A 13,160-nucleotide genomic window follows, 5' to 3' on the forward strand; every position below is an offset into this window, starting at 1 on the left:
TGATGTGGAGGTGCTCGTGACCACTTTGTCACATCGCGGAACTCCGAAACATGCCTTGGATGGAATTTGAATTTTTCCGTAACAATATGAAGCAGACGTCGCTAGCAATTTCTGCTGGTGTTTATTGTTTCGACCTATCTGAAAAGTAGATCCATTCAGAAAGAGAATCACTGTCGCAAACAAAATTTGATGCAAATCCAAATTCGGTGCAATTTACCTTTTTAATTAAATATACGAATAATATTCATCACTATCTTATTATTCTTGCCGTGTTTATCTTGAAATTCATAATCATCCCATGCATTATTATTAGATGTTACTCTTATTTTAATTGTTTGCATTAATAGTCTTTAAAAAACAAAATGTTTTGTTTCCGTAAAGAAAACAACTCAAAAATTTCTTTAAACTTTATTGCAGAATTTCACATAGAAAGTGCAGAGAGGCAAAGTTGATTATTTAACGTAGTTATAATTAGAAAAATGTGGTGCTGGAAGCAGTGCTACATCTGAAAAATAAAAATAGACACATATATTAATAAAAGTTGGTACATATTTTTATACATTGTTGAATTCTTAACAATGGTAAACATCAATAACTGAAAATAGTAGTTTTGCTTTGATTTCCCTTCCATCAAAGGCGTAGCGGTCGGGGAGAAGAGGGGGGGGGGAGGTACAGATGTCCTGGGCGTCAATCTTAAAGGACGCCATATAGATTTAGCCCTATTGCGTATATGTTACTATTAAAAGAAAAATGTGATGAAAAGGCGGTAAGATAAGAGCATTTTCTGGTCTCAGTTTATACTGGTTGTTTATTAATGAATATCCCAACTTTTCAGAGTTATTAAAAGAAAAGCAAACAAATAACAGTTGAAAGTTTAAATTTAACATAGTTATAAGTTTACATTGTAAACCCCTTCAAAAATACGGACGATATCAAGGTGATACTATACCTCATCCCATACTTTTTCAGCATCTGTGATATGACGTTTTGAAAGCCTTTATATATGCATATCTTAAATTCGTCAACATCAATTAGTAGTAATTTGCTGTAGCTCCGTAAAAAAAAAAAAAAAAAAAAAAAAAATATTGCCATACATGCATATCTGAATCCTTTCAAAGCTTCACACCAAGCATGCAGAAAAAATTAGGGGTTAAGTTATCATACCACCTCTATATCCTGCGCATTTCTGAAGAGATCACACTGAATGTTCAAATTTGTGTTGAATTTAAACTTTTAATTACTATTTTTGATTTCCTTAAGCAATAAGGATGTACTTTGTTTCGTTTTTTCTTTTGACAGAACTGCAAAGTTGTAATATTCATTTATTGTATAACAAGCGAGTGAAAAGAAAAATATTTCTATATCTCTGACGAAATTTATCCTCGTTAAGCCATCTGTTAAACACAGCTGCAGCATACATATATGCAAGCCATACATCTCTCGTTTGCTTTATATTCTTCGCTTCCATTTAGATGTTCACTTGCTGCATTTCATCAACTTTCCCACTGATAAGATTACGCCATCATAGAAAAATAAACAGTTACATAAGCGGCATTTATGTGCCTTTCATCTGCTTCATATTTTTCCTTTTCTATTTAAATGTATCTTTTATTTTCTGTCTCACAAGGAGAAGATACGAAGTTGAAAATTGAGTTCATGATGAGATTTAGTTAGTGGTAGTATACATTCCGATTGTTCATTCACGAAGATATTAAAGCGCAATAGCCTTTCAATTTCGAGAAAATGGTCCTAAAACTTTCAGTATAGCTTATATTCTAATAAAGTGTCGCTGTTACCGAGGCTTGAATTGTCGAGTGGATAAAGCACTGGTGTAGCTTTCACGAGACCGAAGTTCGGACCTAAACTAGAATTTTTTGCTTTTTTTTCTAAATTTCAAATTAATTTAGCATATTACTGTTTTAATTAATAAGTTGTCAATTTTTTTACGCGAAAATAAATATTTATTCCCCCGATTCTTGGATTATAATTTAATTTTTAGAAAAAAAATATTATAAGTATGAATGTGTTTTTTTAAAATATTTAGAATTACTTAAATTAAATTAACAATTTAAAGATCGTTAATATGATACTTCTTTTTTTGTATCATCATGAACTCAATTTTCAAACTAGTGCCCTTCCCTTGTCAGTTATTTTTGATTCATAAGCCCCTTTGTGGAAATTTCCCTCGTTCCCCATGGGCAAAAATTTTTGCAAATGATATTCCTGTCACTCCCCGTATTGAGTGGAATAAATTAAATGAATAGAGAATCTAAACATTTTACCGAACAAGATTCTTTTTTCCTAATTCCGGTAACCCCCCCCCCGGGCACCTCGAAATGAGGATGAAATGCTTACGGCATGGTGGTTGGATCTCGCCACCCTGGAGGGTACACTAATAGGTGGGGGATCTGACTCCTCTCATCGATGACGGGACGTACTTCCTACGGGGAGGGCTGTACCGTGACCGGTGACGGCCCTTAGGACTCAACCAGTTCCCGCCAATGTTGCTGTTGCGGCGGTCCGGTCATTCAGTTTTATGGTTTAAATCCGTGTGCCTTCGTGGCGGGTCGGAGAGTTAGATGGTTGACTTTTCTAATTCCGGTCAATGTTCTCCTTAATATTAAAAGTTTCTTTCTCTTTTAATAAATAAAATGTTTAAAAAACACCGTTAAAATAGAACCGTTTAACATAGGTTCAATTTACCATGCCCCGCAACCAAAGCTAGAAAAGTAAACTTTGCACTTACTTGACCCAGGCTGAGTACAAAATGGTAATGAAGGAGTCCACCCCCCATGATGACTGAACATGTAAAATGCTCTTCTCACTGCAAGCATATCTTCATAATGGCTACATTCTATCTCACATATTGGACCGTGGTCCATAAAATTGTACCAGCACTTCGTCTTTCCACCGGGTAACACGGTGAGAGTCATATCCATAAAGGCTGCAATTGAAACATTGGGGTTAGAATACTATAGACAGTATAAATAAAAGAAGATACTATTTTTAAATATCTATTTAAAGCTTGATTAAAACTGATATCTTTAATTACATGCAAGTTAATATTATTTCTCTCTGTACTTTCAATCATGTAATGTGTTGTTTCCAAAACATTATTATGGGCATTTTTAAAATGTTTTTAAAGAAAAAATATTGAAAAAGAAAAAAATAAAATAAACTAGTGGTAGTGGTCTTTCCAAAACTATCTCGCATATTCTCTAATGAACTTGACACGCTAGAGAACACCTTCATGGCATTGGCGTACAATAGTTACGAAATATTAAAATTTGGCGTGAATTTAGCATTTTTACTGAATCTGTTGTGATCCCCGGCAAGAGTTTTGACGACTAATCCTTATCACGCGGTTAATAGCCTCCGAAAATCAAATGCATGCTTTAGACACGTTTTACAAAAGATTGAAACAAAAATTTGTCACAAAATCCCATACAAAATTCAACATATTTAAGTCGGTGCGTTTTTGAATTGTCGCGTTTACATGTTTCTGAAAGTAAAAACTGAGAGATGATCCATCACTTATTGGATATGGCTCAAAATTCGACAGGTGTTTACGCTACAGATAATAAAACTGTATACGGAATCTTATTCATCTAGCTCTCGTTGTCTTCATTCAGTAGTTGTGTTATCTTATATTCGGATGGCCGCACAGACGGACTTCCTCTTAACTGATTTTAATCAAACTATGATAGAAATCTGCATATCTGGCGTAAAGATGGTATACCAAATTTCAACTGTCTAGCTCAAAGCGTTTTATGAGTTATCTTTGTCACAGACAGACAGATGGATGGACATTTTCCAGAAATGTGTTTTTTGAACTCAGGAAAGCCTAAAACGTGGAAATTCGTCAAAATCTCAAATTCGAAATTTTGGAAGATTATTGTACTTTCTCCATACTACGTATACGAGAAAGTACAAATAAAAATACTCGAGTAGTTTTGATCGAATTTGAATGGGCGAATACTATATTTTAAGGATGATGAGAAACTCGATTTGGATCATAAATGTGTCATCAACCTCAAAGAAAGTAGAAATGGCAAAGAATTGAAGTTTTTATTTCCTCATAAAAAAAGACTCTCTCATGACAAAAGACAGAAAAATAATTTAAATTAAGCGAATTGTCGCCTCTTAATTACGAACAACCTTTACATTGAAAGTTTTACGATATCTACAATAACTTTGAACTTATGAACTGAAAAGTAATTTTCGTCTCGAACGTCTTTTAACCTAAACTTTGTTATCAAAAATCTCATCATTTTTCACCCTAACTGCTTTGATTAAATTAACCCTTTCTAGTGCCGTGACAAGTATGCTTCCCACCATATTTATCTATCTTTGTATGAAATTTTGTAGGTTGGCATAAGTTCTGACAAATTTTTTTAGAAAGACAGAAATTTAGATGCTTCAGTTCTTTATCTCAATCAAAATGATATGTCTTGATTTGTTACTTAATTATTAATTAATCAAATTAAATTTATCTAATAAGCTAAATGAACCCCTTTTCTTATTCTAATTTCAAGCCTAAAAATATTTTAACATAATATGACTAGAAAAAAATGGCCCTTTAAAGGGTTAAAGGAGGAAGCGTTGCATTCCTTGTGTATCTTAGGAATCCTTTGTATCTCTAGACAAACGGAAGCTCCTTCGTCTTTTAGCTTGAGTATAGGAATTTTTTTAAGCTGTGATGGCTGTCAAGGTACGATTTTTTATTAAGTTCTGAAACAATTAGATGTTACTAATAATTCAGAAAGAAATAATTTAAGAGTATTTTTTTTTTCAAGATTTTGTTCTGATTTCCTTCATGAACTCAAACTCCATAGCATGGTGGTATACGTTCAATTGTCTAATCGCGTCCTTTTTCGTTAATATTAAAATAACAACAATGAATTGCTAAATTGTACTTACGATAACACTTTTGAAAAGGCTGACTTGGTGTCCATTGACCATATCTACATTCATAATGTTTTGAAATTTCGCCACTTCTAAAACTATGACCGAACACGCAAGTTTGGACACATGTCCTAAAAATATTTAACATAATTTATTAACAATTCAAAAACCAGGTTTCTTAATTTATAATATGCTGTTCTAATATTTTTATTAAACAATTTTTATTGGAATGGATAGGCAATGCTAAACATTATTATCATGATGTTTAACATAGTTTCCAAATTCAGCCTTTATTTAATAATTATGCAATTAATGAAGCATAAATTTAGAAATAAAAAATCTTTAATAAAGATAGGAAATTCAAATAAAAATATATAAATCATTTTATTTATATATAAGGGTATTAAATATAAATTAGATTAAATTAAATAATAAGGAATTATTGACAACAATCATGGAAAATAGATCATTATTATTTAATTAGCCTTCATAACGTATGCCTTATTCACTTAGAAAATCAAATTAATGCCCTTCTTCTTCTTCTAGATAATGATCGCCACTAGTTTTATTTGGAGCAAGCAATCCAGCTACCAAATCATTTTCTTTAATGAATAACTCATTTGAGTCTTAATACATATAACTTTACTTTAATCGTCAAGATGATGGTTTGATACTTGCAAAGTACAAAAGGCATTCCAACTGCCTTCACCAATCTCTTAATCTGCAATCCATCTTTTTTCATATTATATCATCTTTATCTCATTATTATATTCGTGGCCAATAAGAAAGATTGGCTTTTCCGATTGTCTAAATGGGAAGAGTTATTATTGAAACTCTTTGTGAAAAAAAAAGAAGTTTTTAAAAAGAATGACAATGAATTGTTTTGAGAAGTTTATGAATAATGTCACCTATCTGGAATCTCATGAGTTCCAGAAAATTCTGGAATTCTAAATGAACATGAAATAATTCAAAACATTTTAGGACACTTCAGATCATAGCAAAACTGTAAAATTTTGAAAAATGCCTGAAACATGATAGCGCTTTCAATATTAAACAGAAAAACTTTCCACAAAATCGAGGAGGCTGCCTTAAATAAATGGATGAAAGTCAAAATATTCAATACTTGAATTTTTCAATAACTTGTTTCGAAGGAAGAAGATGTAATCACCCTATTAGCACAAGATATTGTAAGGCATCTTCATAATGTTATTCGACGTTCTGAATGCCGACCAACATCGTGTAGATATCGTAATTATGTTTCTGGGCATTTTGTGCTAATAAGTCATCTTATCTTTAGGTGGGTTAGGTATCTTATAATGCGTTATCGTGCTACATTATCATTACGATGTGTATGATAGACAGTAGCTGTCCATGTAAAATAAGGAATTCTTATAGTTGCATGCTGCTTATAACAAACACCTTTTCTTATTTAAATTTTCTGACGATATTAAAGTTTGAATAATTTTATGATTTGAGATTAAGACATGATTTTAATGATGATGTACCAAACATATAGATAAGGTTCATGTTAAATATAAATATTCTTATAATATAAATATATAATATATATGTCTTATAATATAAATATTCCACGTATAAATGGTAAAAGAATTTAAGGAGTAAAGTGCCAATTATGGCGATTTCTCGGCAGAATTACGCTTAGCAATACAGATACAAGATTCCTAACAACATTGTGATAAACCTAGATTAATTTTAGCGTGGCTTCAAAATAAAGCATTAATTTAATGGAAAGTGGTACAAGAAGGTACTTTAATTACTTTATTAAAAACTAAGATTTTTACAGAAAAAAAAATCTAGAAGCTCTTAAAATGATAAGAAATAAATCAGTTAAGTTAATGTCAGCATTTAATAGATTAATAAATAAGACGAATCTTTTATATAACGTATATAAATGTAAGACATCGCAATATTCAAGAAAGGTATTAGCAAATATAAAGTTATAAATGCAGATATATATCCATTAAAATAACAATCAGATTAGACTAATTATGTAAGCTTATATAATAATACTCACACGTAAGTTGGGAACCTTTGGCATGCTATTTCTGAGTCCCCATAATCTGCTGGTAATTGGCAGTACATTGAAGAGCGAACTACTCGTGATTTCAATTCTACCTCTGATTCTTCTTCTGTAGTAGTATCCACTGCAGAGATTAGAAAAAGGATTTTAGTATCTAGTCAAAAGCATAGAAATATTTAATATAAGCCTTTCTTGTCTTTATTGGTTTAAATGGGGCAAGAAATAAAAGGTTTTTATTATCTTTTTCACATGAGAAAAACCATACTACTAAAATATTAAATTTATAAAAAAAAATGTTCTAATTAATTGTGTAAATGATAAATAATTAGAATCAGTAAAATCATAAAGCAGTCAACTTTTGCTGTGTAGGTAATTAGATTTTGTGAAATATAAGGATATTTTTAAATGATGAACTAGTGCGAATTATACAATTTAGCACTCGCGTAGCTAAATAATCATTTTTTTCTAACTTACAATAAGTTTACATCATTCTCTTTTATTTTATCATAATTTAACTTACTGTAAAAAAATCATATTACATCTAAATATGCTTAATGATTAATTCGACTCTCAAGCAGATAAGAAATGATATAAATTTGCTAGAAGGACTTATTAACTGAATTTGGCATTAAGTAAAATTAACTGAATCAGCCATAGTAAAGATGCCAAGCGTGTGTTTGCAACAAAAGTTACAAATCTTTATAGAGTACGGTCGTAGCAGTTAAATTGCTGCTATTTCTTGACAAGTTTGGCAATTCTAACTTTTTTTCCAATCCAAAAATCGTATGTTACAATTTCTTGTGTCCAATTCTTGTTACTCCGATTTTGATATTCTTGGAGGAAAATCCGAAACGGTTCTAAAATCTTACCGTATCTGCCTCATCAATAAACGGAAAGAGCTGCATTTAAAATATTGCGTAATAAACTTTTTTGGGTGCTTTTTTTTTTTTTTTTTTTTTTTTTTTTTCATATAGAACAACTAGAATTCTAGAACTAGTTCAGATCATGAATATTAGTATGCCCTTGAAACAGATTCACAAAGAACATTTGGAAATATTAACGTCTTCCATCTCTATGTATAAATATTAGATTTTAAAAAAAAGACTCGTATAGAGGTTGTTTAGGCATGTGAAAAATGCGTTAACTTTCTTGATTCGTTCCAAGTTTTATCTGATTTAATAACAGAAGTATTTCAAATCTGATTCAAAATCGTCGAGAATATCCAACATGATTAAAGAACACCAAAGTACAAAAAAAAAAAAAAAAAGCTGTGCAATTTGTTGGCAATCAACCGGCATAATATGCTTCGTAAAATTATTCTTCCTTTAAAAAAAAAAAAAAAAAAAAAAAACTGTTCTGACGGCAGCAATAAATGACATCCCTATGGTTGAGCAGCCATGCGTATATCACAAGGATGTGGGAACTGCACAGGAGCAAATTCAAATTCCCAAATTCCAAAGCATCTTTATTTCTTTTTGTGTTTCAAAGAAAACATTCCAAAATTTGAAAATAGGATAGAATTCCAAAATATTGGTAAAATCAGTTAAAAATGGTTCAAAAATTAGGAAAAATTAAACAGAAGTCTAAAAAAATAGTTTTGTTGATAAAGAATATTATTATCTAAAATCTTTTTAAGCTCATATATTTATTAAGTGAAGCAGTTTTTTTTTTCTGAATAAAACCAAGTAAAAGCGACATAGTTATAGATGTAATTATTTATAAGAATAAAATTCTGGAAATGAATAAAAAAATTAGCTTTTAATAGATACACAAGTGAGTGATTCTAATTAAAATCAACTGAATTATACTTTAAATATATATTCTTCCTTTTTTACTTCCTTTCTATAACAGTTCTTAGAGCACTAATCAGAGGTACTCCTAATCAGTCAAAGGCTTGACAGTCTAAGGCCTGACAAAGAATCAGGTTTCGAACCTGGAACCTGAAACTTGGAAAAAGGAGGGCCAACTGACATGTCACTCTTGACATTTGATCACGGTTCAAAATCCCATGATCTGCTCTAAAATATTCTTTGAATTGCTTCAAAATGCGATAAATATTTTAAACAATCAGTTATTTAGAGCGTGTAAAATCTAATCTTTAACCACACTATAAATCAATGAAAAAAGAATAGCTTAAATTGATATAAATGTACTTTCTTTTCATTTGGATAGTACACATTGTCTGTTTTTGATTTCCATATTTAATAAATGTATATATTCTTCTTTTCATCTCTATGAAACTGGTGCTCATCAGATTTTATGGCGTTTAATGAAATAATGTTGCTTTTTACATAACCCTGAAGTACAGGCGTGAAGATATAGTAAACTAAATCCTAATTCTAATTGAAATCTTACTGTTGCAGAGAAATTCCACCTATCAGTTAATCTATCAAAAGATCTTGATTCAATTTAAAAAACAAGAAATATCTGTGTAGGATCTGTCGTTCTCCAGTTTAACTGGTAATATTTCACACTTCTAAAATCGAATTCACTGAACATATTCTCCATTATCTGAACATTTCAATTCTCCATTATCTGATAACAGAATTTGGTCGAAATAATGAAATCTAATAAAAATGTCACGCTTTACAGCCTGCCTATTGCTATCGAAAACTACATTTACATGAGTTTTATATAACATTTGTTTCGATTTAAATAATAAAAATTAATCTTATTTATGTTTATAAAATACACTACTTGAAAACTAGACTATTCTTTGGCCTGGAATCAGACTATGTTTGCATTGAAGGGCTGCAACAACGACATTTGGATTCGAAAGTAAAGCGGTAGAAAAATGTTTTAACGCACATCTGTTTAAACATTGCACTGAACCAAACCATCATTAAACAAATATGGCTAACAATCCTCTTGATAGTATGCTAATACATGTTCTGTCTACGAATAAAATAATACCGTTCTATGAATTTGACGTCTTTTATTTTTATACAATTATTACACACGTAGTTAAATTATTCTTTTTTGCCGGTTCTCTCATTTATATTATGTAAGCATTTAGATCATTACCTATAGACATAGAATACGATCGAACTTTTGGAGTTACTGTCACAACATCAACTACAGGCTCTTTCTCAACTGTAGAACCAGTTTTGACTTTCATAAGCAAAATAGCCAGGCACAGAAAAACTGAAAATAATAACATTAATACAATGTTTTATTTTTGTATAAATAAATATTTATCGAAATGTAATTTTATGAAATAATAAAACTATTATTATTATTTGTCAGTGTAATAGCAGTTAAAAACAATTCTGATATACTTTCTGTTTTATTATCGAATAAATATTGCTTCTGGGTGAAAAGAAAAACATTTCATTCGTGCAACGTGAGAATAAAATGTACAATTTTGTAAATTTAGAAACAACTAATATGTCTGACCTTCTAATGAATATATTCAGGATTGTTTTCGTAAATCTTAGTCAATTTCATTTATACTTAAGATCAATTGTATCAAAAAGCAAAGTTAAAAATTCGTGAAATTATTGTTCATACGAAACTCATACTTCATACTCATGATAAACCCTCTATTTTAAAATGAATTGAAATCAAGTCAAACTGTTTGCATAATCGCATGTTTCGCTGAAAAGGAGAGAGAGGGAGAGAGCACTTACAGATACACAGCCATTAGAGAAGAGCTTGTGTAACTCACGGTGCAAATTTCATTATAATCCTGAATATATTCATTTGATTAAAAATATAAATAAGGTATAAAATATTGTTAATGCACATCCATAATGTTAATTTATTGCTGAAGAAATTTTCAGTGATTTGAAAAAATTTCACATTTTATTAATTTATAATTTATCTTTAGTTAAAAATACGTTTTATCTTCTTTACCAACATATTATTCTAAATTTTTAATTCAATGAGCAATGCATGAGAATCAACTTCATAATTAATAAAAACCCTTGCTAAAAATTATGTTCACATAGTATGTGATTCACGATTTGCAGTGCGATTTCAATTCTCTTATTATTATTTTTATTTCATAATGCCTTGAAATAGAGAAAATCCATGAAATTAAATACTGCCACAGGTTTAAGAGAGCTTTTCGAGAAGAGAGAAAATGCGGCCTATAGTACACATAGAAAAAGAGAATCTTTCCTTCTCTTTATTTATTGTTTATTTAAAATTGCCACATTGTAGTTAAAAACAACTGTAAAATCAGACGATAATGTGATAACCAGTAAAATGTAATATAATTACTCTAAAAATAAACCGTTTTAAATCAAACGATTTTTTATAGTTTAAATTAAACATATTCAAAATATGAGAGAATATTAACAAAATATTCTTGAACATGTACTTAGTAGAATACAAAAAGCAAAAAATTATACCATGGCGGCGCATTGTAAGAAAAGAAATTCCTTTTTCCTTTTGTAATTCTCTGAATTCTTGCAGCATTTTGCTTATTAAAGTTTTATTCTTTTGAAATTGCATCATTCTAGGCAATCATCCAATAAAATGGCAATTAAAATTTATATTTTCTTAAAATAGAGATTTGAAATTTTACTCAAACGAAATCCATTTACTATAATTTTTCACTAAAAAATAGCAATTTTCGACATTTATTTTTCGACAAATGTTTCTAAGCATAATTCGCATAAATTTTCAGAATTCTGCTTAAAAGTTATTCTCTTCTGTAAAGAGGTAATTTTTTCTTTCTCGTCTTCTTCTTAGTTAAGAAAGAGAAAAACATTAAAAGCATCACAATGTAAAAAAATTAAAACATTTAATTTGCATTTCAATAAAAATGTATTTACAGTAATATTCTTAGAATACAGGTGAACACTAAAATAAGAAGTTTTTAGATAAGTTTAAATATAACTACAGATATTAACAATATCAACTCAATTTTACCAAAATAATAAACATGATATATGCATCAGTCTTACAAAATCCTCTAGATTTCCTGTACTAAATTGTTTATTTTATAATGATGTTAAATAATAAAAATTCTACATTAATTAAATATTAAAAATTAAGACTTACAAGCAGAAATAATCTTGATTTTCATCTTTAAAATTAAATAAGGTCTTACACAGGAAATTGTGCACTATGAAAAAATGTAACAAGATTATTTTTTAAAATATCACTTGCATTTCGACGTATATATAACCGGATCTAACATGAAAAGATTCGTTTCATTTTTTAAATAATATTTTGCAGAAATAATAACCTTTGTTCATCCATATCTAAAAATGCAAAACAGTCCGTTTATTTGCAAAAAAATGGGACTCTTTTTAGTTTATCATATACAGTAACTCTCAAAAGTTTTCATACACTTAATCATAATGAAATAATGCTATCTTCATCATTAGAATTCAATATTTCAGAATTAGATTTTTTTAATAATTTCTATAAATGTTTTATAACGAAACTTAATTAAATATTTTTAAAATATATGTAAACTTTTTTTTAAAAAATTAATAATCAAAAGCAAACAGAAAAAGTTATCGCACAAAAGTGTTCATATACTTCAAAGAAATCTAATATGTATATTAATAAAAATTGCAATAATTCGGTTAATTAGTACTTAGCAGAATACTTTACAGCATTCTCAAATTATTTTAAGCGTCTTGGATAGAGTGCACTGTTTTGTTTTTTTTTAATTTTGTTGCTGTTGTTTCTTTACTTCGGTGTCATTGTTCTTCCACTATCTTGTTATTATTGTTTTTATTTCGGCTTTCTTATTAATGTTGTCCTTCATACTCGGGATTCCAGTTTGTTCTAGGTTTAAATTCGGTGAATAACGTGGTGTTTTCAGATTTTGTGCATAATTATGGTGGTACTAGAAACGAACGTTGAGAGCTATTCGCTTTAAGATCATTATTCTATTTTTTTTTCTTTTGAAGTTGTTTCTATGATTCATTTTCCATCAATAAATAGTAAACTGCCAAGGCTTGATACTACCATGCACACCCACAGAAGAGCACTTCCAGCATCATGTCTTATTGTTCCAATTTAGTTCTTTTAATTGAGTTCCTCTTTTTTTTCTTCACCTTACAATTATACATTCATCAGAATTAAAATTTTTAACTTTACTTTCATTTGCAATAATTTTGTGACAGAATAATAGTCACAAAGTCACTTATCAAAATCCATACATTTTAGGCATTATGCTTTCGAGTTATCACATTGTGAAAAAGCAGACTGATAAACGATCAATCTCTTGATGGATTCAGTTTCAAATTTG

General features: G+C 29.5%; 1 protein-coding gene across 1 annotated transcript; it reads right to left on the reverse strand.

Moving 5' to 3' along the window:
- Window positions 1–414: 414 nt before the first annotated feature.
- LOC129964236 (uncharacterized) lies at window positions 415–11,993 on the reverse strand. Its single transcript, XM_056078967.1, has 6 exons — window positions 11,957–11,993; window positions 9,971–10,090; window positions 6,941–7,070; window positions 4,921–5,036; window positions 2,747–2,944; window positions 415–505 (listed from the first exon to the last, which is right to left on the reverse strand). The coding sequence occupies exons 1-6, from the start codon at window positions 11,979–11,981 to the stop codon at window positions 453–455; spliced, it is 642 nt and encodes a 213-aa protein (XP_055934942.1). The 5' UTR covers window positions 11,982–11,993; the 3' UTR covers window positions 415–452.
- Between the last annotated feature and the right edge of the window lie 1,167 nt (window positions 11,994–13,160).

Source organism: Argiope bruennichi, chromosome 3 (genome assembly GCF_947563725.1).
Source record: "Argiope bruennichi chromosome 3, qqArgBrue1.1, whole genome shotgun sequence".
NCBI lineage: Eukaryota > Metazoa > Arthropoda > Arachnida > Araneae > Araneidae > Argiope > Argiope bruennichi.